The sequence below is a fragment of the Meles meles genome, chromosome 2 (assembly GCF_922984935.1).
Source record: "Meles meles chromosome 2, mMelMel3.1 paternal haplotype, whole genome shotgun sequence".
Taxonomy (NCBI): Eukaryota; Metazoa; Chordata; class Mammalia; order Carnivora; family Mustelidae; genus Meles; species Meles meles.
The window spans coordinates 207,792,042-207,819,748 of NC_060067.1; the positions used below are offsets into that span (position 1 = coordinate 207,792,042).

Here is a 27,707-nt window from a genome sequence, read left to right on the forward strand (position 1 = left end):
ACATGGTTCCTGAAATAAGTCCACAGAAGTTTTAGGATGTCATAATTCATGCAAGCTGTTGGGCTTGATTTCTTCTCCCCAGTTCCGGATCATATCTAGTTCTCAAGTGTCTGATTGTGGGTCAGTGAATTGTGGAATCTGGGGTCATCCTACAATATTTATTTAGTTCCTGATGTGAAAGAGAAATTCCACACAGAACTTTGGAGGGGAACTACGAGTAAATCTGTGCTGACATGAGGCTACATTACAGAGACACAGATTTTTCTACAGCGTCTGTCTCCATGCTGGGGCCCCCTCATTGTTCTCAGACTCAGCCCTTAACAGGAACAAGCCCTGCCTGAGCCTGCAGCATCCGGGGTCGGTAAGAAGGCTCATACCCAGGACGCTAGCTCTGATGCTTAATACTCAGCCACTAACGCTATCTTTGCCAAGAGGACTAGGAAAATGAAAGAAGGGACGTTTTGTGTTAGTAGTTCTAGCTCTCTGGGAGAAGTACATAATACAGGATATGATTGCAGATTTCATGAGAAGGTGTGAAAACAGGTGTCTCAGATCCATTTTAAGAATCAGATGATTTAAGAATGACTTCACACCATCCTGGAGGCCCCTGTTTCTGTATACAAAGCTTCTTTGTGCCTTCAAGTCCTAAATTCCAAAACACGTGTCCGTAAGCTCAAAGGTTCTGTCAATTCAGTGAGAATGCCAAGTTTCACAGAGTTTCAGGGTAGTTCACTTAATATTTCCTTTCTTAATGTAATAATTTTCATATTGCATACAAACCCTAGACGTTTTTCCCTTTCTACCTGCGGTTTTGTAGGATTGGGTATTTAAGTTCAGAGAGATAAAATATATGTCCCTTTGTGATTACACACATGCAGATAAAGAAAATACGGAGTTGGTGAAGTTTTGGTTATGGTTACAAAGGAATAAAAAAGGAAGCAGTAAAAAAAAAAAAAAAACTTACTAGCGAACCACTGTGCATATGATTGCATTTATATGTCTATGAAAAACCATATGTATTATCATGTCATATCATATTATCTCGTATTTTCCAAAATTTAGAAGGGTGAAGTTTTTGAATTAAGGGAAACATAAGGACCAATTCCATATTTGTGGCTTTATTCAACACAGTCCCCACATGTTCCTGAGTTCTAGAGAAACCGGTATTTGTGAAATTCTCCACAAAGTGCCAGGTGCACAGTAGGTCCTCAGTCCTCCCTCCATGTCCACATCCCTCAGAAATTTCTATTCGCTCAGGAAAGTCAGCCAATCAATTATAATCCACGATAATTAGTGCTTATCTTTTATCAAACCTGAGTGTCTGAATTGCAGCTAAAACTTACTTTATTAGGTATCGATTAAAATGAAAATGTAACTCTCATGTATTTGAACAACAGTCCTCAAAGGCTGTTGCTTTTTTGCATTTTTTTCTCTGTGACCAGCAATCCCATTTTAAAAATGTCGATCCATCCAGTTAGCAAACAAATCCAAAAATGTTTATTCTGTGCAGCGCACTGAATGCTGCCTGTTTTGTCCTTGTCCCAGTCTTTCTGTTGAAAACATTTTATTTTTGTAAAGACTTATTTATTTGGGGGGGGAGGGGCAGAGCGAGAGAGACCCTCAAGCAGATTCCCCGCTGAGGGCAGAGCCTGGCTCTGGGCTCCATCGCACTATCATGAGATCATGACCTGAGCCGAAACCGAGAGCAGGACACTCAACCGACTGAGCCACCCAGGCGTCCCTATTATACACATTTTAAAAATATACTATGCAGAACTCTAATCAATTATGAGTGCTTTAAAAATTAATAAACTCACTCTTACTCCCTTTTCCCACCACCACCGAAATTAAATAGCTATTCTTACGTTATGAAGCATCATTTTCTTATTTTCCTGCTCACAAACATGTTTTTATGAGCCATAAAAGAAAACAGAAGAAGCAGGAGTAAAGACCAAAAAGAAATAGAAACACAGATTTTCAGAAGAACTATGTCATAGTTAAAAAAAAATATATATGTATATATATCTTCCACAAAAGGAAGCTGTCATCTAGGAAGTCAGGGCTACTCATTTCTAGTTTCCAAAAACTAAACTTTGGGAGGAGATGGATGTTCATGGCCCATTTGATGGTGATGGTTTCCTGGATGTACACTGATCCCCAAATCACATGGTGGTTAAGTCAGACACGTGCAGCCTCGTTCATGCCAGCCGATCTTCCGTGAAGTGGCCGAGAGTAAGAGCACTGAATTTGTAGGAATTAGCATTGACACCAAAGATTGGGAGGCACTTTGGATTCTGTTCTGGGTTTCCGATTTCCAACCAGATTCTGTTATCATCATCTCAGACACCTGCCAAGTAAAACCTTACAAACATTTTGTGGTGCTATTTTAATTTATTTTTATTATTTTTTATTAACATACAATGTATAATTTGTTTCAGGGGTACAGGTCTGTGAATCATCAGTCTTACGCAGTTCACAGCACTCACCATAGTGCATACCCTCCCCAATGTCCATCCCTCAGCCAGCCCCGCCCTCCTGTCCCCTGCCCCCCGCCCCCCAGCAACCCTCAGTTTGTTTGCTGATCCTAAGAGTCTCTCTGGTTTGTCTCCTTCCCCAGTCCCACCTTGTAAACTTTTTATTAATGATGAATTAATACATTTTAATGAGTAGATAAATGATGTAAAAAGCATGCAATGTGTTGTGTGTAATATAAGAATTTATTATGAAAGTTGTTTCTGAGAACCAGGAGATGGAGCTCAGAACAGCTTTAGTCAGCTCAGAAGCAATTGAGATTTTCAGATTGTCCCAGGCAAATAGCAGGACGGGACCAACTCCACAGCAATCCTAGGGAAGGACCATAGGAGTTTCACTGTGCAGACGACCCCGGGTCTGTGCTCTTGGTGGCTGAGGCCAGCTCGCCTGCATACTCTGTTACTGCTTTTTACTTGACATTTCCACAACCCGTCAGAAATGAGTGGCCTAATTTCTATTTTTCCAAAGCTGGAGAGAGTACCTGGGACTGAGTTCTGTCATTTCCCCTCGTCGCCAAAGAGCTTTTCCATGAAAACACGGTTGTTGCTTTGAGTCACACACAGAACTGAGGACCTGGGTCAGGTGCTGATCCCAGGGCCTGATGACAGAGCAGAGCGGGGCAAGCTCGAGCCGGTGAATGACGCTGGTGTCTAATGAGATGGTGTGCAGCAGGGACCGAGCTGGACGGGGTGGAACCGGGCCCGGAGTTGGAGTGTTTGTGGTGCCCCACAGGGTGCACCATGCCAAAGGAAAGAGAATCCCTCCTAGAGACTGAGTGCAGAGTAAATCAGATCCAAAAATTAGCAAATCGCATTTCAAAAACTGGCGTTCTCCTGTTTCATTAGTCAGATTATCCACACACTCGATGATCAGACTAGAGCGTTTGTGGATTAGCTGTGACCGACTGCAGCTGTGTAAGAATCATTCCACAGGACAGCGCCGAAAACACGCACGAGCAGATTTAGGCCAATATGAGATAAAACGGACAATTAGTACTCAGGAAACTTTAACAAGGAATATATTTTTAAAAGTGCAAGTCAGAGGGTGTAAAATGTTTTTATCTCTATTTGTCAGCATGAGTATTTTTTTAAAGGTTTTGTTGGCTTATTTGAGAGAGAGAGGGCGGGAGAGGGGAGGAAAGGGAGAAACCAGCTGCCACAAACAGGAACCCTGATTCGAGGCAGTTCCCAGGACCCTAAAATCATGACCTGAGCTGAAGGCAGATGCTTAACCGACTGAACCACCCAGGTGCCCCTAGCTTGAGTGTTTTTAAAGAAAACTTCTCCAAGAGTACGGAGTGTATGTAGAGAAGAGGCTCCGTACATAGCCCATAAGTTAAAATTGGAAGCTAAGACTTCCAGCAGGAGGTACGCTCCCCCCTGAACAAAAAAAAAGCAGTGGGCACACCCACACACGATACGACACCCCCACACACGACACAACACTGATGCTCAGAGGGCCCGCGGTAGCAGACAAATAAATCAGGTTACTCCTGCCCCCAGCAGAGAGCTACAGCCGATCTCCTGGCCAAGCCTCCACAGTGAAAGCAAAGGGATCCAGGTGGATGTGTCTGACCGCCGCTGCATGGAACTGATCTGATAGGACAAGGTTGAAAAAAAAATAAAACAGGCAGATGTAGGGACTGTGTAGACACAGTCTTCTGACCCGAGAAAGGGTTTGGCTTTCCCCATTGGCGCTCGTGGGCTGTTGATCACTGTCGAGCATCGTCACTGCTACTCATTTAAGGGGTTGGACTAGGTGAAGGACAGGGAGACGCCTGGAACTCCGCGCTCCATCGTTCCTTCCAGGAAGTTCTGTGTGACCTATGATCCCGGAGGGGCCGCAGACAATGAGGGTGTTCGTGCCGGGGATGCACCTCTCCTTGCCAGGGGCAAGAGGAGCCACCAAGGAGACCCCAGCCCAGGGTTTCCGAGCAGCCAGGCAGAAGACCAGCTATCGTAACCCTCTTCCTCTGACCACGGAGGAGCTCAGAGCACATTGCCTCCCACGGGCTGCAGAGAGAAGGGTGCGGCTGGACCTCTGTGCAGCAGACTCCCTCTGCTCCATGTTCTCATCTCCAGCTGGATCCTTCTTTCAAGCTACGAACCCATGATGGCCCTTGCTTTGTGCATCTCCTCCTTCTCACCCACCACAGGATTCGCTAGGGCAAACCATTAAAGTACAAAGAAAGAAATGCAGGAGCTCAACAGGGCCATGCAGAGTCCCCTGCAGGGCTGGGACTCTGCTGTTCACCTGGGCAGAAGCGTCTGAGAACCAGCTCAGTACCATCCCTGCAGGTCACCTCTGCCCTCACGGTGGAAGGCTCTGACACTGCGTTCTGGAAGGTGTCCCGAGAGGAGCATAAGCACAGACACAACAGACGCTGTCTTCAGCACGCAGGTCCAGGAGACACTTTGCTGCCTCAGAAAGTGTAACACTAGGGGGCCGTATCCATCTCCTGGGCAGGACACACAAGGCCAAGTGCCAGAACCCACCCAGGCAGTTGTTTTTTGAGAATATGAGAATCAATCATTCAAGGGCACTAGATGTTCTCCAGGTGGGGAATTCCTGCTATTTCAGTGGGTTTGATGATCGTTTTATTGTGGATGTAATGCATTAGGGAGCCTTACAATTATCTGTCTGTGCTCCATAAACATTTTTTTGTTTTGGCTCAAAAGAACTTGAGTCTTTCTTCTGTAAGCTCAGAGTTGTTCCGAAAAGCACAGAATACTATTTCCCAGCACTAAAAGGGGTCTTTGTAATCCTCCCTCCTGCCCCACACCTTCCTCCTCACTACAAAGAGGAAATCAAATGCACAGATAGGGTAAAGGGTTTTCCCGGGGCCGCTGGGACCCTGTGACTTGCTGTGACTGCCTGAGAATCAGCTGAACGGCCCCTTTCTGAGCCAGAAGTATCTGGAGAGAGTGCAGCTTTCCCAGCAGCTGTGTCATTCACTGGTGTGGGGGTCGAAGCACGAGATAATCAGGGGTTCTTTCTGTTCCTCTGCACCTGCAAAAGCGCATTGCTAATTCCCTCCCAGAAGCCAGGACACATTCAGGCTATAGAGTGCCATTCAGATTAACCAGAGCATGTCCCCGTGCCACAGCGGACCCTTCCTCTGCCAGCCCTCTCGAAAGGAGGAAGAGGCTTCCATCAGAGGCCAGCTTGATTTCCATTTCTATTGAGGGTGGATGGGAGAATTGTCATTTTATCTGCATGCCTCAAGCAGCAGAAATGACTCTCCGCACACATACTGAAGCATTAATTAATCCATGGGGTGATTAAGACCCTGCTACAGAAGGCCTTAAATACCACCCCACCCCAGGAAAAATACGGCAAAGAGAGGAACTTGAACGGGTTCTAGTTCAACATTTTTATAGCATAAAACCTGAACCAGGGAAACACATTTCAGACTTTACATTGAGAAATAAGTAGAGGAAATAAGCCTCACGTCCTTAACATTGCCAGGGTAGCAGAGAGACCGCCGGACAGTTTTTTGAAGAATGGTGGCCGAGAGCAGGAAGTAGAATGTGGAGGGAGGACAGTCCGATGACAGCCATCGCTCCGATGCGGTCCACTTACAAACTGTCTGCCCTGATGAGCGAGGAGCGGCCCTTTCCGCAGATCTCTTTTGTTTCTGAGTGCAGCTAAATGATGTCTACTTTTTTCCCCTCTAGTGGTGAACTGCTCGGATCCAGGCTTTGTGGAAAATGCCATTCGTCACGGGCAACAGAATTTCCCTGAGAGCTTTGAATATGGAATGAGTGTCATGTACCATTGCAAGAAGGGGTTTTACCTGTTGGGGTCTTCTGCCTTAACCTGCATGGCTAATGGCCTATGGGATCGTTCTCTACCCAAGTGTTTGGGTAAGTGCGGGTTATTTTGGATTCTTGTGCCTCAGAGCCCATAAGACTACTAAGAGAGCAACGACAACAACATTTTAAGTCTTTACAAGGTATAAAAGTTATATGATATCTTTATCAACTAGCCAGAAATCACAAATTACAACTCAAACTAGTTTAAGGGTCACAAAGGAGAGGGGACACTGGCATGTTCTCCTACCTGGCTTCAGAGATAAATGGCCCCGGGTGTCTTGGGCAGCACTTGGACCCCTCCTGAGTTTGTCTCTGCTTGTTACAGCTTGTCCTCTACTCGAACCTGGCAGACACGCTTACCCTACACGGCTCAAACATGGCGGCCAGTGACCTCAACACCTTGCCCCTCTCAGCTTCACTTTGTCTGGACCCAGATTTAGAAATATTGGCAAAGGGGGCGCCTGGGTGGCTCAGTGGTTTAGGCCGCTGCCTTCGGCTCAGGTCATGATCTCAGGGTCCTGGGATCGAGTCCCGCATCGGGCTCTCTGCTGGGCAGGGAGCCTGTTTCCCTCTCACTCTCTCTGCCTGCCTCTCTGCTTACTTGTATCTCTCTCTGTCAAATAAACAAACAAAATCTTTAAAAAAAAAAAAAAAAAGAAATATTGGCAAAGGGCTCTTGTAGGGAGTGTCTGTCTGTTGACCTAGAATCTATGGCCAGAAGGGTCGAGTTAACCTGAGGGACCTAATACAGGTCTGGTGAGCAGTTCTGGTACCAAGGGTTAATACAACAGAGAAGACAGTATCTCGCCAGTATCTTCCTCCTGATCCATATGATTGCAGAAGAGGAAGGCAGATTACCCTGAAGAATGGAGGTCCTATTCTGGGCAGACAAATTATACATCATCACTCTGGCCCCCCTCAAAACACATCAGTCTTTTAGACCATGCAGTTTAACAAGAATACACTTTTCCCCAACTACTAGCTCTAGGCTTACCTTCTTTCAACTTGAAAAAGCACTTTGTCCTTTAGCTTGAAGGCTTCACCTATTACAACATCTGACAGTTTAGGGAAAGGGGTGACTCTCCCTGGCCTTTTAAAAATCATTCAGAAACAAAACAATCCCGAAAAACAAAATGTTATCATCTTTGTATTCATTTTGTGTGCATCAAGAATGTGGGGAATGACAACTACCTATTAAATTGAATTTACTGAAAAAAAAAGTGATTATCTGACCTCTTGGAATTACAGCAGTATTGGTACATTTTCAGAATAAATTAGTCCTGGAGACTCCTTTTTTCTCTGTGATTCAGTGTCCCTCATAACCCCTCCCAATCTACATAGACACTGGTCTCAAATTATAACAACATAATTAATTTCTATGGAGAAAGAGTGACTCTTTCAAAAGCAAATGCACAGCCCCATATGACAAAAAACTCATCTGTAAATGTATTAAAATGTTCATCGAATTTTTCTGCTTTCTGGTTTTCTAGGCCTTCACACGTGGGAATTTTTCAGAGAAATTAGTTTTTCTTTCTTTGTCTCCCCAAACATTTCTTTTGCATCGTTCTGGGCTGATGTGAGACTCCCATTAGTTTTTGTAATGATCCCAGTGTGCTCCAAGTCTCCAGGAACTAGGCTGTAAGTGACTCTCATTCTCCTGGGTGACTGGTTCCCGCCCCTCGGGCTCATTAACACTTGGAATCACCACGCATCTGGGAATACTGGTTCTCAGAGGAGCCCTTTGCTTGTACGCGTTCTAGAGCAGCCAAGCTTCACCTCTGATTTTGTGGTTATGGTTTCACAGATTTTTTCCCCTCTATTAATTTGAGCTGGAACTGGCCGTTTACCAATTGCTTATTGACTTGGCTCTAGTTAGCCTCCTTTTGGGACTCTGTCTAGGTAAAGTCTTGTTCACCGATGAGTGGATGCCCGTGTAAGACTGGATCAGCGTTAAGGGCTAATGTGACTCACTGGGATTCTCAGTGCCTTTCCACCTTCTACCCGTACCTCCCTGGTTGAGATCACTTTGGGGCTAACAGTGACCAATACAAGTGCTCTGGGCTGTTAAACCAGTGGCCTTTGAATAATGTGTTGGTGGCCTGAATGCAGTCAGCTGTTTGCACATAGAGCAACATTTGTCCATGGTTAAACCCAATTTGGGACTTCATAGAAAAAGAGACAAATCTTCACTGTCCTACATTAATCTCGATTCCAGAATTTCCTCTTTGAAAGATAACTTATGATTTGATTATAAGCCTGATTTGGCATCATTTTAAGGAAACGAATGGGAATAGGGAGATAACTTGAGGAAAAATGTAATCACTTATTTATTATTTATTATTATTACTTAAACATTTTAAACTGCCATATGCTCAAAGAAAAATTGTTAAGACGGGTCATCATAGATCCACGAATGCAAGAATAAGCAGATATGGAGTTTTGAGCCCAGCAAGTAGATAATTGTCATATTAGCTCAAGAGATAATGGAAATGGTTTTCATGACTCGATGCAATTTCTGACTTTGTATATCATACTGCTTTTTTGGATTACAGTTAAGAACAAATGGAAAAAACGTAGGTAGAGGGACTTTCTCTATGAAAGCCTAGCTGTATGATTCTATCTTAAGCAAAACCACCTCAAGATAGAAGAAAGCGAAACAAAAACAGAGATCCCCGACAGACCCTCGGCTTGTCCTCAGTAACACATGACTATCCAAGGAGAACATCTGAAGGGAGTCTCCTGGAAAACGATGTTGGTTATCCACAGGGCACTGCAGGAATTTGCCAGTATGTTTAGCTGCTTTTCATTAATAGGTGATGTGTGTATGGGTGTCTGTGTGCGAGACCTACAAGGTAAAGCAGTTCTACAAGCCTGACGTACTCATTTGTTTTAACTTTTCCTTCAGCCATATCATGCGGCCACCCAGGGGTTCCTGCCAATGCTATCCTGACTGGAGAACTGTTCACATACGGTGCCATAGTCCACTACACGTGCAAAGGGAGTCGGGACCTTGTAGGCAACGGCACCCGAGTTTGTCAAGAGGACAGTCACTGGAGTGGAACGCTCCCCCACTGCACGGGTGAGGAGTGACGCCGGTGGATAATGACTTGTCAGGCTGTAGGGCATCACAGTTATTTGAAGTTATTTTTCCTTGTCCAGCCACATACATCAGTGTTCTCCGTGGCCGTCTTCATCGTCATCAACACTGTGGAGCTCCAGTTGCTTCACACCCCTCCCGTGGGAGCCCTGGGAGTTCATTGCCCTGGCTGAGAGGCCGGCCTCCTTTCACTCAGTTTCTCCCTGTCCCTTCTTGGTCCCTTGTCTGTGCCTCCTCTCATTTCCTCCACATCTTTCCTGTCTCAGGAGGGCCCTTCAAAAAAAAATCTTAATTTTTTCATGAATAGTTCTTAAATAAATTAAACTCAGTGAATCAGCAACCTGGATGTAATTGAGAGGAATCAAGACTTCTCTCATGGGATTTTCTATTCCCCAATACACTTTAACCCGGTTTCCCTTTTATTATCTATACTGATGCAATGGAAGCCTGTGTTTATTATTCCCAGAATCTTGTTTCTTCCAGAGAGGGTCAGTTTTCTGTCGTCGATGAATTTTGATAAGCTAGGTTGTATTTAGTTATGCAGGAACGATTTTTTCATGTTTCTCACTTTTGTGCTATGATAAAGAAAGTCTTTCTCACAAGATTTCCAGAATGCAGTGTGACTGTAACACATGTAAATAACTTTTCATTCTGGGGGGCTGTGTGGCTCGGTTGGCTGAGTGGCTGACCCTGGGCTCCCTCTCAGGTCGTGATCTCACAGGTCATGGGATCAAGGCCCACCAAAAGCCCCTCATTGGGCTCCATGCTTAGCAGGGAGTCTGCTTGAAGATTCTCTCCCTCTGCCCCTCCAGACCACCCCCTCCCAGCTCGGGCACACATGAGTTCTCTCTCTCACAAATAAAAAAATAAAAATAAATAAATAACTTCTCATTCTCTTTAAACATAACAGCTCTGTTACAAACTTGTCTACCAACATTGTGTTTCACCATTTGTGTTTCTGTTCAATAGGAAACGACCCTGGATTTTGTGGCGATCCTGGGACCCCAGCACATGGGTCCCGGCTTGGAGATGAACTCAAGGCCAAGAGCCTTCTCCGCTTCTCCTGTGAAATGGGCTACCAGCTGAGGGGCTCTCCTGAGCGGACGTGTTTGCTCAATGGCTCGTGGTCAGGACTGCAGCCCGTGTGTGAAGGTGAGTACTTCAAGTCGCGAGCTCAACCTTTGCAGTTGGAACCATGTATTTCTTTCTAAAATGAGGGGTACTGTTCTACAGAAATCCTAGACACTGAACCTTTGTATCACTAAACTACTTTCCCTCAAAATGTACAAGAGAATCATCACAACTCATGACTGGGTACATGGAGATAGCCTCACTATTCAAAAGATCATCTAACACAGATCCTTAACTTTTGAATGTTCATAACCTAGAAGAGATTTCTGGTCTAATAATAACCTCTACACGGTGTGGTGGTGTTTCGTGGCTGCAGGTAGTGCATAGCTGAGAAGAAGGAACAGTGAACAGAGCAGTGTAAATCGCTGATGGGAATTTCTGCAGGCTGGGATATGCCTCGCTCCCCCTGTTATTTCCAGGCTGTTGGTGGCCCTTGCCAAAAACACTGCATCATCAAAGATCCTAGGGTGATACTCTGTATATTTTAGACCAAATATATTTTATTTTAATATTTGAGAGGCATAAGAGGACATGGTGGGATACCTCAGTGATAACAGTAAAAGACCATGAATAACTTACTGTGTTGTGTATTAGAAATGCTCACCTTAAGCAAAGGTGTGATGTGATACCATGAATTTGTTTAGTGTCCACAAAGGAACTGATTTAGAATGCAGATACGTAAGACTTAAATGTTAGAAATATTTAGCATACACACTTCTCAATTACTTACTGTTTGAGCCTAAATGTTTACAGAAGATAAATATCCATTTTTTATAGTTTATTAATTATTTTTATTAACATATAATGTATGATTTGCCCCAGGATACGGGTCTGTAAATCATCAGGCTTACACATTTCACAGCACTCACTGTATCACATACATAAATATCCATTTTTACATATCTGAAACATTTTCTATGTAAGTTGACCAACTTGAATAAAGTCATGTCATATCAATACCAGAAATATAAATCAACCTTCTTAATCTTTACTTTCTTTATTCTCTACTTGTACCTGTCTATCTCTCACTTTGTTATATGTATTATGCAGAATAGAAAATAACACATGTGTATGATCTAACTATATTGTATCGACTACATTTTTTAATCTCATAAAATCATATATAAATAATATAATCATATATATGAAAAAATAAATACATATCTTATACACATTATGCCTATGTATGGATGTCTGTATTCTCATCTGAGTGGAAAATTATCTTGGCGCTCTCTACACCTACATAGAGATATACGTATATATAATAATCCAAGGTAATTTTTGATTCTGAATCACATCCTGACAATCAGGTTAGTACAAATCTTAATATTAGGCCCTAAAGAAGTTGACTGAACTCATACGTGACTGAATAGTGGTGGTGGGATGCCGCCTGCCGCTGTGAGTTGCAGAATGATACCTTTTCTTGCCTGGAATATGGGACTCTAAATTACTAGACTTTTTCTTGCTCAGACACAATTTTCTCAGTTTCCTCCCCTTTTTTAGAGTTTGCATATTAAAATTTGCATGATAGCATCTCTTTCTCACTAAAAACAGAGTGTTTTCTATTCTATCATATGGTACCTCAAAGTTATACGTGACTTTTGTAACCTACATTTACACCCCATCTAACCTTTTCATTCTTTACTATACCTGGGAATTGTTGGTCCAGAATATATTTAAATATTGTGAAAATTAAATAAGAGCTCCACTTCACTCTATGACATGTTGAATGACAACAGGCTAGCCTTCTTACAGAGGACAATTATAAATCAACAAAATATGTGAGACAATTATCTTATTAAACAACAGATAGTGCATAGGAGAAATCAGGGAGGTGATCCCATAATCCCCCCATTATTCTGTGTATTTTTCTTGTTGTGCAGTTGGAAAGTGGAACCCAGGTGGTATGGTATAGCTTGGTGAGGTGATGCAGTAGAAATTATTCTAGGATACTGAAATAGAACTTGCAGAACAGGGAATCTGAGAAGGGCCATCTGAGACTGGGACAGCCCTGTAAGTCTGGTGAGCATTCACTGTCTGAGGACCAGACAGACAAGCATGAGTGAGACCCAGTGATGCAAGTGATGCAATGACTTTTGCTGCAGAGCTGAGAGTGGACCCATGATATTAGAGGTCATACCCTATTGAGAAACTTTGGACATCTGGCCAGTTAGAGCTCTCACTGTGTGCTTAGGACATTTCACAGATGCCCAGAAAACTTCATGCATTATGAATATGTACCACTCCCCTAAAATAAATGGAACATGCTAGAACTAAGAGCAAAAACATGTTAGGATTAAGTCTGAATAGATATCCTCTAACAGAGAATGAAACTGATGGCAGGACCCCAAAGACCTACAACTAATTTAAAAGTCCACCAGAAAAATCCCAGCATCTTTTGAAGGAATGACAAATCTAGGCAATATTTTGTTCACAATGTCTGGCTATAATAAAAAATTACTACATGTGCAGACCTCATAACAATATTACTCATAGTCAGACAAACAAATAAACAAACAAAACAGACAATAAAATTAGAATCTTATCCTGAGAATACAATCTTGAGATGAACCAAATGTTGAAAATAATGCATAAGGACTTGAAGAAGCTATTTAAAATATCTTCACACACTGAAGTTAGAGTTGTAAACAGATAAGGAATCTCAAAAGAAATGAAAATAATAAAAAACACAATCACATGGAAACTCTGGAATTGAAAAAATACAGTATCTGATATAAAAACGTTTGTAGATGAGCTTAGCTGATTAAAAATGGCAGAAGGGTCAGTTAAAATGAAGACAGATCAATGAAAATTATTCAACCTGAAAACAGAAAGGAAGAAGAAGAAAAAACAATGCTATCCTATGGGATAATATCAAATAGTTCAACATACTTTTAATTGGAGTTCTAGAAGAAAAAAAAGAAAGAAAGAATGGAGCAGAAAGATGGTTGAAAAATTATTGGTTAAAAGTTAACCAAATTGGGGTGTCTGTGTGGCTCAGTTGGTTAAGCAACCAACTCTTGATTTTGGCTCAGGTCATGAGCTCAAGTCTGTGAGCTCGAGCCCCATGTTGGGCTCCATGCTGGGAGCCTGCTTAGGATTCTCTCTCTACCTCTCTCTCTGCCCCTCCACACCTGCCCCCCACAAACAAAGTTTACTAAATTTGTTGGGAAAATATAGCTCCTAAAAGTAGAACAAACCTCATTTAAATACATTGATATTCTATTAAGAATGGTCATTCCCTTGGGTCTGTACATTCTATGTCAGGTTTACTGATATAAAAAGCCCTTTACTTTGCACATTTAAAAGGTGAAAAAAAATTAGAACAGCTGAGAGTGAGTGATGTCTTTCTGCAGAAATCTCACTTTGGTGCTGTGATATAACACCTTGGGTTCTATTCCAGCAAAACAAGTGAATTCATTTATTTGATTAGGAGAGCTTAATTGGATTTCACTTCATAATACACCTAATTCAGACTATACAAGTATTTTTAGAGTAGCATTTGGTTTATCTAAAGTTAGAAATTCAAGTGTTTCTTATAAAATACTTAGAAACTTAGCCATTAAAATCTGTGTACAGAAAGAAGCAGAAATGTTTCAATATGGCAAGCATTTCTCAAATACTTTTGCTATTCTCAAATAGTTATGCTATTCCTGACAAAATTGACTACCTCCAAACCTGCATTGTATAGAAATCATGGGAATTTGAGTAAATAATATTATAACTGACTCTCACTATAACAACAAATGACAGGAAGGGATATATACATAATCCTACACACCCCCCAATGCACATCTTTTTTTTTTTTTTTAAGAATTTATTTATTTATTTGACAGAGAGGGAGAGAGATCACAAGTAGGCAGAGAGGCAGGCAGAGAGAGGAGGAAGCAGGCTCCCCACTAAGCAGAGAGCCCGATGTGGGGCTCGATCCCAGGACCCTGGGATCATGACCCATGCCGAAGGCAGAGGCTTAAACCACTGAGCCACCCAGGCGCCCCCCCAATGCACATCTTTAAAACTTTTTGGACAATCTGTAGCTTTCTGTTTTTTTCTCACTTGTTATCATAGGTGTGGATTTGGGGTGCACATATTATTATCTATAGAAAAGGAGATATTCAGTGACTTTTTCATTTCCACTTAATGATGGCTGTGGCCATGTATTCAGCCCACTGAGAACGTCTCTCTCCTGATAAATCACCTTTTCTGAATCTACCAAAAGCCTTAGAACCTGATGGGACACTTGAATAAATGGTAAAAAGAAAAGAAGCTTTCATAAAACACAAAATAAAAATATTCTAAAAACTCTTAATCATCAAAGAGCTTGTATTTCTAATACATTTCCATGATTTCAATCATGTTTCCTTTGTTAGCAGTCCAGTCTTTTAATTATAGATTCATTGACTGAACTTTCCAAATGAATAGATCTTAGGAAACTACTTAAATATATCATAGGTTTTAGTTGCCTTATGCAACTCTTAATCCTCTTTCCCATGACACTGTGATAAAGCCTACATCTCATACAGGTAATAGATGTGTGATGACAGTGATTATAACGAAAATGACAACACACCAGCTGCCACGTGTACCTGTACTTCTGCTAAGATCCCAGATTGCCTTCAAGGCATTTTGCACACAGTGTGTTTAATCTTACAACAACCGAGAGCAATCACCTTTATTATACCCATTTTACAGTGAAGACGCTACATGTCAAGAGCTTGGTCATTCACATTCACTGAAGTTGTGGGAGCCAAGACTCATACCAAAGCTCTTTAGCTCAACTTAAAAGCCATGATGGAAATACAGCATGTGAGGTGAAGGGTTGGTGTCTATAGCCAGGAAGTAGATTCGGCAAGAGTGTAGTGGCCTTTTACTATAAATCAAGTAAAGAAAATGATCTTTTACTGGAAGGAGTCATGTTAACCAAATGTACTTGGAAAGAAAGGAAGTATTTAAAGAGTTTTAACTTTTTACTTATAAAGAATCTTGTTTCCCTTCTGCTGACTATAAATGTAAGCTCCCGTTTTCCTTCAGGAGGTCCTCCTACATTGTGATGGCATTAATATGGACACAGACATACTGAGGCTGATTTCTAGTCTTCATCTTCATGGCATAACCATCAGTGAAAGTGTCCCTATCGGGGGAAAAAAAGTTAACCATGAATTTGATTTTGTAGAATATAGTATTTGAGCGACTTTCTAAACATTAAGATGGCATCATCATGATGGTGTATTATCTTACTGACAGCGTACAAGTCTATAAATTAAGTTGAATATGTCCACCAATCTCTGTCTCATTTTAGCATTATCCTTTACAGGTGACTTTTAAAAATTGCTACACAGATTTTAATAGCAGATATGATTAGAATAAAATACAAGAACACGGTTGTCTTGTTGGTTTGCTAAATTATGAATTAGATCAATACAATTCTCTGCCATGCCAGGCTTTCTGTTAGTACATCTACCCAATAACCATCATGTACTAAATGATAAATCAGTGTTTGTTGAATGAATAATTGTCTTGGAGAGTCCAACCTCTTGGTGTGTTTGCAATATGACATTTCAATTGATATTACAGGCATAGCAGAACTTTTGAACTTTAGAGAATGTTAAGTGTCATCTGCTTCATGATTGGTAAATAGATCTCATTTCAATGACAGCCAGGAAACTGCAGAAAGATCTGTGCAAGGAACGGTTGTAAGTTCACAGCAGGTCCCTCAAGGAGAAAGGGTTGTCTTGGAGTGGCTCTGTCTGCTGCGGGTGCAGGTGGAGAAGCCCCAGCACACATGCTTTGTGCTCGTCAGATAGGATCTTGTCCGAACTGAGGGTCGGCGTCATATGGTGGGCGAGTCCCTAAATGTCTGTTACATGACAGTTCTATGCTATGCACATTTCATAGTCTGTTTCCTTCTGTACTTCTAAAAAGAGTCTATCTTTGTTCTCAAGGCTGAGTTTGAGAGTGGAACCATGAGAGAGGCAACAGCATTTGTAAATATTTGGTCATTCTCAGAAATGGTCTCAGGACACATTCCCATTATTAAAATCCAGCCAAAGGTCACATTCTTTCTCTGACTGCCAGCGGCACATTGTGTGGGAGAAAAACTTAAGATTCTGTGATAAATAGACTTGAGTACAAAAGGCAAAAAAAAAAAAAATACCCTTGTTCTGGGTTAAAATCATCACCTTGATACACGCCCACAAGCTGCTCAGTTTGCTTTGCTGATTGAGGAATGTGCAAGGGACATGTGTGGAGTTTGGAGCTGTTGGCCTGCCTGTCGTCAGCCGGCGTCTCACTGCCCGTGTGTGGCATTATTTCATCTGGAGAGAAGCGGAGAGCAGAGCCATGCCAACGCCAATTAGCACAGCAGCCATTAGAGGGGGAGCGACGAGGAGACCACTTACCAGGCAGTTTAGGCATAATTCATATTCCTCAGGCATCCCTCGTGTTCCAACAGGAATTATCCAACAGTTGTGAAGTATGACCTGATGTGTCCAGAATTAAAGAAAATACACCAGCTCCTACATGAAGGAGGCCCTTCTGAGTCGCTAATACTATATAGATCCTTTTAAAAAATCCTCATTTTTTTTGGTATTATAAACATGCTACATCTCAAAAGTAGCAAGGCAGTGAATTTTCAATGCTTTAATTCACCTTTTAATTTGTTTCGAATAATGTACTTTAGGAGGAATAGTTTGACAATATAACTTTCACATTTGTAACTCGAGAAAATAATGGCATGAGTCATAAACTAAAATGCATATTAGACATGTTCCATAGTAATAGAGCCCATTTAAAATAACAAATATGTCATCTGCTACACTGATGAGCTTTGGTTCTCTGGCCTTTGTCGTTTTGGTAGCAGCTCACTCTCTCTGTGTCCTTGCCCCCATAGCTGTGTCCTGCGGAAATCCGGGCACGCCCACCAACGGCATGATTGTCAGCAGCGACGGCATCCTGTTCTCCAGCTCGGTCATCTACGCCTGCTGGGAAGGCTACAAGACCTCAGGGCTCATGACGCGGCACTGCACGGCCAACGGGACCTGGACGGGCACAGCCCCTGACTGCACAGGTTAGTGGTCACTGTCAGGGACGCTCAAGGCCGTGACCATGATATCTACTTGACTGAGAAAGATTCATTTATTTTTTAAAGTATTTTATTGCTTTTTTTTAATACACAGAGGATAAGAGGATATACACATGTTTGATATGATGACGATTTATTAGATATTTGGAGCTCTTTCTTCACTTTCTCATCTACATGGCTGAAGCTCTGTTCAATGGCCAGTTTGGTTGGACATTGTAAAGCTGGGTCCAAAGAAAATGTCACGGTTTATCCTCTCAGTAGACCATTTATTTCCCAGGAAACTAAGGAAAACATTCAATTCTCTGATCACATTCCAAACACACGGTCTCCTGACAGCCGGTCAGGAGCGTCGTCAGAGGATGGTGTTCCTGTAACAATTTTCTGCTCAATCATGTTGAATTGCATCTTAAGGGGAATAACTTGAACAGAAACTATGACTAATTCATTTAATGGTAATTTTGTATTTTCTAATGCTTGTTTGGTCGTCTTCTGCTCATTAGTTATAAGCTGTGGGGACCCAGGCACCCTGGCAAATGGCATCCAGTTTGGGACGGATTTCACCTTCAACAAGACAGTGAGCTACCAGTGCGATCCCGGCTACCTCATGGAGCCCGTCACATCATCCACCATCCGCTGTACCAAAGACAGTACGTGGAACAGCAGCAAGCCCGTCTGCAAAGGTGTGCGCCATCACGTTCTTGGTCTTACGCACATGGAATTGTTTACTGAGTTACATTTGCAGCATCCGCAAGCATTTTTATAGTCCCTCTGTATGCTAGGAGTTCCTGTAAGCTCATTTGCAAACAAAAATCACTTCATTTTCTTAATATGGTAATCTCAGTTTTAGAGATGGGAAAAGCGAGTTGCAGAGTTAGTAAAGGGTCAGGGCACAAATCAGAGACAGGAGGCATTGGGACTCAGATGACAAGCACACTACTTCTAATTCTTGTGTGTGTGTGTGTAAGATTTTGTTTATTTGAGAGAGAGAGAGAGAGAGCACATCAAGAGGGGAGAGGAAGAAGCAGGCTCCCCACTGTGTAAGGAGCCTGACATGGGACTTGATCCCAGGACCCTTTGGATCATGACCTGAGCTGAAGGCAGATGCTTAACTGACTGAGCCACCCAGGTGCCCCTAAGTCTGTTTTGAATATGCACATGTTCCTCTCTCCTGATACACATGTTAACCCCAGCTCTGTTAGGGCTTACAGCAGAGATGATGGGGAACTGTGAATATAGGACTTTCAAGTCAGCTTAAACAAAGAAGCTGGTCATCAAATAATGGCCGAGAACGTAAGTCCCATGGTGTTCTGAGGAGTCCAGCCACTGGGACCGAACCCGCCACAGGAATATGGAGGTAGTATGAGAACATTTATGACTCGAGTGGTTGGACTTTCCAGGGAGAGCAGGGCAGGCTGAAGCCAGTCTAGTGGACTGAGTGACGGAGCAGCAGGGTGGGCTCTGATGGTGACAGAGGAGGGGCCAGTGGAAGTTGTCCATAGGAAGGGGTCTGCATGGTTTGGACTCCTGCGCCAGCACCTCAGCGAACACACACAGGCTTTCTTCTCAGCTGGGCCAGAGCAGAGCAGAAGGGCCCCAGAGAGAGCTGGGACATGAGCAGGCCTGACCCCAAACACAAGTGTGGCACCTGGCTCCTTATCGGCCTAGGATCACAGATGGTGCTGTAGGAATCGTGCGCTAGGCACTGGAGAGTGGTATGGTCGTCAGTGGGCTCCGAGAGACAGACAGGCTTGGGTTTCAAGAGGACAGAGCTTGGTGTGAGCCTCAGTGAGAGCCCAGGGCTCAAGCACATGGCTTCCTCTCCCTTCTGAGGCAGCCGTGTTCCGGGACCCTGTTTCCCTCCCACTGGGGTTAAGGGTCACTGTGTCACCTGTCCTTCCATATTAACATGGCCCCATTGCAAACCCGGCGCTAGACAGTGTTGACTGAAACTCACAGCGTAGCGTCAGGAGGACTCTACTCATCTGAGCATGTTGATGACAATGGTCCATGCAGTTGTCCTTTCTCGGGGATGTCTTGTGTTTTTGTTAACTTCTGTTTCCCTTTCTGACTGTCAGTGCGGGTGTTATTACCTCTGTGGCCAACCAGGCCCTTCCAGATGAGACCACTCTCACCCTCTGAACTGGTCTTAGGCTCGACCCCCCTTCACGCCCTGTGTGGAACCACGAGACTCATCACTGTTCTCGCCTGCAGGACTGTCCGCTTGCTTCTCCTGTCCAGAGCATGTGTTTCCCGCCCCCTCCTGTGTGCATTATCAGAAACATTGGTTGAAAACATGCCTGAGATGAAGGGCACTGGAAAGGCCTGTTTCCAGCTGCTGGCTGTGCATGTGTGATTCTGCGTGTGATTGTGTCTTCTTCACATGAGGATGTGTGAGTGTGAGCATGCAGGAGAAAACATGGGTGAGGACATACGTGCCGCTGAGTCCCTTCTCTGCCTTCTCTCACTGGCATACCTCCTCCAGAGTGGGCGAAATCCAGAAAGCTCCTGGTTCTCCCAGGAAGATGTACGCACAGTGTTCCCCTGGGCCCTGCAATGTAACGGCCAGACTGGGAGGGGCCACGTGGGGCCAGCACGAGCTGCTGATCATCCATGAGAACCGTGTTCATCTCTACGGCTCGTGCAATGTGAACGTCAGGCTCAGGGATGTTGTACAGCCGTGGCTAGGAGTATAGCACAGAACCTCAGTAACCATGCAACTGCCTGGTTTTTAATGACTCAGCCAATGGTTCAACAGTCTATGTCTTCTATATCTTATGTGCTGTCTTTAGATGTGAAAAATACAGGGAGTTTACTGTCTATGCACATAAATCCAGAAGGTTATGCTCATTCTGTATGAGTGACTTGTCCTCTGGAGACACCATGAAAAGACACGCATTAAATACGAGTATCTCTTCCTCTCTTGGCCTTGTACCTACTGAGAAGGTCACGTTCAATCGTGCTTTCTCTTACAGTGGGGTATGCTGTGGCTTGGCTTTGGTTTTTTGTACTTGATCTAAAATAATGAAGAAACGCTGGAGAAAAGTTTTAGTATTTTGATTTGCTGTCTTCCTCAATCATCCTTTTATGGAAGGAAAACAGCCCGACCTAGATATCATTTGTAATTGGGTGGAATGAGAAGGTGGGTCATCTGAGGGTTGCCGCGGGGCAGAAGCCCTGGACGTTCAGTCTCGTCTGCTCTTTGGAAACAGCTGTCATGTGCGGTCAGCCGCCTCATGTGCTGCATGGAAAAGTGGAGGGAACGGATTTCCGCTGGGGCGCCAGCGTAAGTTACAGCTGCGTGGACGGCTTCCAGCCCTCTCACTCCGCCATCCTCTCCTGCGAAGGCCACGGCGTGTGGAAAGGAGAGGTTCCCCAGTGCCTGCGTAAGTCCTCCCGCTGTGCTGGTTCCCGGGGTCCCATGTGCCGGACCCACATGAGCGCTATCCACTCCCCGTCACTGCTGGTCCTGCCACGGGAGGCTGAGGCTCTCATCCGAGGCCGCCCTGCTCAAGGCAGTTCCCTCAGTCATTGATGGGTTGAGTAGTGATACCCAAAGATTTTTGTGGACGCCCAGTACACAAGTTGGAGACGTTAACCTGACCAGAGACGCGGACCACTAGATGACTGCTTGTTGTGTTCCACAGCTGTCTTCTGCGGGGACCCAGGCACCCCTGCGGAGGCGCGACTCAGTGGCAAAAGCTTCACCTATAAGTCAGAAGTCTTCTTCCAGTGCAAATCTCCCTTTGTACTGGTGGGGTCGTCCAGAAGAACCTGCCAGGCGGACGGCAGGTGGAGTGGCACACAGCCCACCTGCATCGGTAAGAACTGAGGGGCGGCCCCGAGGGTGCTTGGGAATATGGACCTTCTCTCTAATATCCGATCGTTTGTTCCCATAGTTGTTCCCACGATGTTCCCATAGATCATTCTCTGTTGAATCTCTCATCGGCTACTCTGGTTAAACGGTGCAGACCAGATTTGGAGTTGAAGTTAGGAGGCTGTTAAAACACCTGCCAGACTTTGTGCTCTTGTTTCCGTGTCCCCACCTCAGCAGCAGGTGCATTCTTGCAGGGGAAGACAGTGTTGTTGAAGATGCTAGGACTGTTCCAGAGCATCCATCACCGGAAAGACAGCCTGGCTGTTGCTCGGTGCCTGTCCCCTCAGTGCCCGTCTCTCGTACTCGGGTCTGTCCCCCCTGAGCCACCCGCACTAACAGTGCTGGGAGGACTGGGGAACGTACATTCTGGTGACCCGAGAATATGACAATGAACCTTGCAAGTCAGAAGGCGCATTCCATGTGACCTAAACCCCACATTTTTAGGTGAAATTTCTGTCTCATGCAGAGGATTCAGATACAAGGTGTATTTGTCAACAGCCACATTATTAGTGGCATAGATACCGGAATGGTTCATTTCCACTAGGAGCAGATTTCTTCCGACCTCACTGCCACAGACTTGTTTACTGGTTGTATTCTAAGAAATGGGACAATTTCTACTTAAAAACAAAGATGTTCAGAAATAAACTCACTGAAGCACTGTTTTGTTTTGTTTTAAGATTTCATTTATTTATTTGACAGAGATCACAAGCAGGCAGAGAGGCAGGCAGAGAGAGAGAGAAGGAAGCAGGCTCCCTGCGGAGCAGAAAGCCCAGTGCGGGACTCGATCCCAGGACCCTGAGATCATGACCTGAGCTGAAGGCAGAGGTTTTAACCCACTGAGGCACCCAGGTGTCCCATGCTGTTTGATTTTAATAAGAGTCACGTTACTGCTGTTTCATTCAAACCATTGCTACACGCTTGCTATCTCCATACTAAGACAGGTGTTCCTCCCTCCCATGCTTCTCTTGAAAACAAACGTTTTCATGGAGGCTAGAGAGCAGCAAATAATGAAGCTCCATGCTCTTCCTTGCTCAAGTCGTACATGTATCGAAGGGGCAAAATGGGACTTTGGGTCTACCATGTGTCTCAGTTTTGAAGCATTCAATGTAGTTCTCGTTTGGAAGTCTCAAAGAAAATTAATTTAAGAAATTGCAATAAGGTAATGGATGACTAAAAGAGATGGTCATTAATTGAATCCTTAAATCTAAGGGATCATAATTATTGAAGATAGTGTATCAGTAAACAGCCAATATAGTATGTTGGACCATAAAATGGGAAAGAATATTCATTCCAATACAGAAAATAATACACAGAGCACTTTAGAATCTGGTAAAGGACCAAAGAGTAATAACTAAAGTGTGAAAGGAAGATGAAAATAGCAATTTACTTTAATTTTTAACTTTCATGCAAAAATCTCATACATTTGTCAAAATATAATTTTCTCAATTTTGTAAGACCTTTTAGTAAAAATATTGGAATCCTTATACTAACAGTATCTGGTACTTGTGTTTTTTCTTTCTTTCTCTTTTTTCCCCCTATGTGAACTTCAGACCCTGCTCATAATTCCTGCCCAGACCCCGGTACTCCACACTTTGGGATACAGAATAGCTCCAGAGGATATGAGGTATCCCCCTTTTATTGTACTGTGTTTCTCTCTAAGTATAAAATAGGAGTGACACCTGAACATATGTATGTGTTTTTATGCCTCCTGTCTGACTCATGGAATATTTCTGAAACAAATACATCCAGAGAGGATTTCTGCCTGAGGTTTTAACTGTCAGAATTGGGATAGTTGGGTGTGTCTTCATTCACACAGTATCAATTGCCATATTAATTTCTATCTGAAAGTATGTGTAATTGGGTGCTTTTTGTCCGCTGAAATGACACAGCAATTCTCAAATCGGAGTGACTGGTCACCGAGTAGCTACACAGAAAAAGCCCCTACTTAGTGACCTGATATAATGGGAAAAGAGTATTACATTTTCAAGTCAAAAACTGGAGAAAATGCATGCAGGCCCTACGTTGTGATGTTTCTCTTCCGTGTGATCCCTCTGTATGAATTACCGGCATGCTCAGTATCGCTTTTGATGTTCATTTGACTCTTTAAATAAAAAGTACATGAACACACACACACACACACACACACACACACACACACACAAGTACATGAACGCTTTAGGTAGTATTAGAGGGATACCGAAAAATGGAAGGTAACGAAGCTTGAAATAAAATGTTTCCACCATCTAAAGTGATCGAGTGACTTCCAAGCTGTATGATAGCACAGCTTTGAAAGCCCCGGTTACATATATAAAGTGCTTTCAAGTTAGGGACCCCATTAATTCAGAACAAAAGACTTCTTTCTTCAGCCACTTCCCCCAGTCTCTGCGGAAACCTAAAAATTCTACAACCTAAAATTCTCATTTGGTTGGCGCTAACACACATTGGATACTTCCTGATGGCATTCTTACACCCTACAAAGGAACGGCACAAGGGTGCCTAATGAGTGAAATCTGGTGTATTTGATATCAGGTCTCAAATACGGCTGAATCCTCAGGTAAAGGCTTTCTGCATGTAGAACTGTCACGCCACATATATGGGGTTCCTGGGAAATCCTGCACGTGAGTTAGCTCTTGCCAACTCACCAGTGGTTTTGGCACTTCTAAATCTGTCCCTGAGGAACCCATGTGAAGTCAGCCTTTGTGGTGACCCCATTCAGTGGCCCATACCTGCCGACTCTCTTAAGACAGGAAGACACGCCCCTTATAACAAAATAAAGTTACACCAAAAGAATGATACATTGTATCCAAAAGCAAGATTTGCTAACAAGTTACAGACCCAGATGCCATCTTTTCAAGAGGTGCCTGACACAGTCAGGAATCTCCTCAAAACATTTTTTTTCTTTCTTGCTCATCAGACACATTAAGTTTTGAATATAACAGATTTTTTGTTTGTTCACTTCTGCACCGTATTCTGAAACATGCTCACTCAGAGTGAGCCATTTTAGTCTCAGAATATCCCATGTCCTGCTGTTAATTGTGCGATTCAAATGACTACCCTTTCGTATCTAGCCCTCCACGTCCCATCAGTTCTAAACACCAGGTGAATTTACAGCAATTGGTCTGGAGTGGCCAGGGACCTTCTGCTAGGAGATACTTTACCAAGAAGGACACTGTCTTTTCCTCCTACCCCTCCACGAGAGAGGCTCTCCATTGTCTTTCCGCTAGCGAATGATCGAGTGTGTTTGCAGGAGGTCTGATGGGGTCAGTGACATGCTGACAATTAAATTCAGTGGAGGCCAGCCTGACAGGTGACAGATTAGCCTTTTCCCACCTCTGAATCTCAAATCCCTTATTCCTTGGCAGTTTAGATAAATTTGAATTTTTTTTTTCTATATAAATCCCGATCCCTACTTTGGGCGCCAATGGCAAGAAATGGCTGTTTTTCTGACATCCTTCATCACTGCTCAGTGCAGCAACTACTACCACATGTGTGACTCATAGTTATTCCCCCCCAAATCCCAACGAGGGAAATAAGGACTGAGCAGATGAGAAAGCAAAGGTCAAGGAATGAACGGTGGGTCTGACTCCTCAGAGCAGGGACCAGACAGACTCTTCCCCTGTGCACTCACTTGGCTTCATAATTAATGCCTTAGGAAAAGACTTGGCCCCACTCACGAGTGCAGAGGGTACAAAGCTGCCTTTCAGGCATAGACCACCTCTCTGTGAGCTCATTTCTGTGCCCTTTTCTCTTCCCCCCAACTTGGTCCCATGTTCTGGGCGTAAGTGATCAGGGGAGTTGTTTGATTCCCTTCAACACATGACCCTAACTCATCCTTTAAAAACATCTTTACAGACCACTACAGACTTCCCTTCGAGGCACGTCCCATTACGTGAGGAAAGCAGATAAACATATAGACACTTCCCGAATGCTGTTGTAAGCCACGTATGATGCCTTCTTGCAAGTCGAGAGAGAATGTGCAGAGGAAGTGAAATTTACCAAAATACAGAGTTTTAAGGGGTGAGGGAGGTTAGGTTGCGAAGGTTGGAGGGAAGTTATTTGAGGCACGCAGGTAGCAATGAGTAGCTCATGTATCTGAGACTTCAGGAGAACAGATTGAGTTTTGAGACATCCTAAAATAGAGCAGGAGTTGGCCGGCTCCCAGAAGCATTAACAAAAGTAATTATTTAATAAATACCAACTGGCGTAGCAGGGAAAGAATGGGAAAGGGGGGAAAATCATCATCACAAACCGAGAGGAAGGCTGAAAGGAAAGAGAAAAAACATTTTTATTACCAAATAAACTCCTCCTGACTGGCCACCATTCACCGTGTCTAGAGGAGTCTCCTCATGCGTGGGGCGGCCTAGCCTTGACGTAGGACGTGAACGACAGAGTCCCGACGCTGGTGAGAAGTTCCACTGGCGTGGCGCACCCTGGGATGTTCTTCCAAGCAGGACGGCTTTATGTCGCGTCTGTGCGCTCTGCCCCTGAGCTAATGCTGGATTTCCTCTGCAGGTTGGAAGCACGGTGTTTTTCAGGTGCAGGAAAGGCTACCACATTCAAGGTTCTACGACCCGCACTTGCCTCGCAAATTTAACTTGGAGTGGGATTCGGACGGAGTGTAGACGTGAGTGTTATTTCTTCCCCCACAGCCAGAGATGGCCTGTTTATTCTCGGACGTCTAGGAGGTGCTTACCCTCCAGAGAAATAATGAGGAGCTGCCTTATTTTTGTTTGTTGGATCTTCTTTGATTCCCCAAACCAGAATTTCTCAGAGTTTGATTCCCTAGGACTGGCAACATCAGCAGCCCGTGCTAGTGTGGTAGCATTTGAATTCTCAGGTCGCACCCCAAGACCTACAGAATCAGGAACTCGGGGGCTGGGGCACAGGTGGGAGCAAAGGGCAGGAACAGCAGTCTGTACCTCGGCGGGCCCTCCGGGTGGTAGAGGGCCACACTCAGGTCTGAGAACCTGCCCAGATGGAAGACAGGTGAATGCCGTCAGTTACACTCACAGAAAGGAAGCTTTCCTATGCGTGTTGTCATTCTTCTAGAATGACAGCTCATGAAGGAAGGGTAAAATGGACACGGGATATGTCACAATATTAATAGAAATATCTTAAATGTTACTCTTGAAGTCTCTATGAATTGGTCATTCAGATCATTACTTTGGATCCAATTTTTTTTTAAAGATTTTATTTATTTATTTGACAGAAAGAGAGATCACAAGCAGGCAGAGAATCAGGCAGAGAGAGAGGAAGGGAAGCAGGCTTCCTGGTGAGCAGAGAGCCCGATGTGGGGCTCAATCCCAGGACCCTGGGATCATGACCTGAGCTGAAGGCAGAGGCTTTAACCCACTGAGCCACTCAGGCGCCCCTGGATCCAATTTTATTTTTTGACTTAACCATGAGAAATAGAACAAATGTTATAGGAATCATCCATAAGCCAGTCTTTCATCCTCTATCCATTCAGTGAGATACAGAATCTTAGTCTTACTGTGTTAAACCTAAAAAAAAAAAAAAAAGAATGTTATGAAAAATTATTTTAATAGTATGTAGGATATGATTTTTTGTGTATTTCTCAGTATTAGAAGTGTATTTACTTCCGAGTTACCATGGCTAATATCTAGTCAAATTACCTATGTGATATCACATGCACACACAGCATATAGGTCCACATGTACACATGTGCGAGTCTGAACAGCTTGGAGCTTGCAAATACCTGCTGTTTGTAAGCTGAAAGTTTACGGAAACAAAATATCGTGATACTGGAAACAATTGCATCTGTAAGTTTTACATCGTCAGCTTGTTTTATGATCATCGGTCAAGTCCTTTGCTTGAGACGTAGGCATGAACTTTATAAAGAATGAGAAGTTACTTGAGATTTAAACATTGCAATCTTATTCACTTCTCAATTAGATTTTCAGGGAAATAAGAATCGATAATATTCAAATTAGGTTTCTAAACACAAATTAAGTTTTTACCAAAATTGACTATTCATTTAACTGAATAACAGATTTCTTAGCTGCCATCAGACAAAAATCAAGGCAAATTTCTAAATATGTGCCCATTGTGTTTAGCTGATAGGACTGGTCTTTTAGGGCACTTAACGTATTATTTATCTTAATAGTATGTCAGAAGTGATTCATTTCAATGCTGTGATTTATTTTCTAAATTTCTACA

General features: G+C 43.5%; 1 protein-coding gene across 1 annotated transcript in view; it reads left to right on the plus strand.

Annotated features, from left to right (window-relative positions):
* Positions 1-27,707, plus strand: part of CSMD1 (CUB and Sushi multiple domains 1) — a 2,021,046-nt gene that overhangs the window by 1,972,898 nt on the left and 20,441 nt on the right. The window contains exons 55-63 of the mRNA XM_045997494.1: positions 6,210-6,398; positions 9,253-9,426; positions 10,414-10,596; positions 17,465-17,641; positions 18,157-18,336; positions 20,866-21,039; positions 21,301-21,474; positions 23,081-23,154; positions 26,043-26,154. Coding sequence (XP_045853450.1) covers positions 6,210-6,398; positions 9,253-9,426; positions 10,414-10,596; positions 17,465-17,641; positions 18,157-18,336; positions 20,866-21,039; positions 21,301-21,474; positions 23,081-23,154; positions 26,043-26,154 — 1,437 coding nt within the window. The remainder of the gene's footprint in view (positions 1-6,209; positions 6,399-9,252; positions 9,427-10,413; positions 10,597-17,464; positions 17,642-18,156; positions 18,337-20,865; positions 21,040-21,300; positions 21,475-23,080; positions 23,155-26,042; positions 26,155-27,707) is intronic.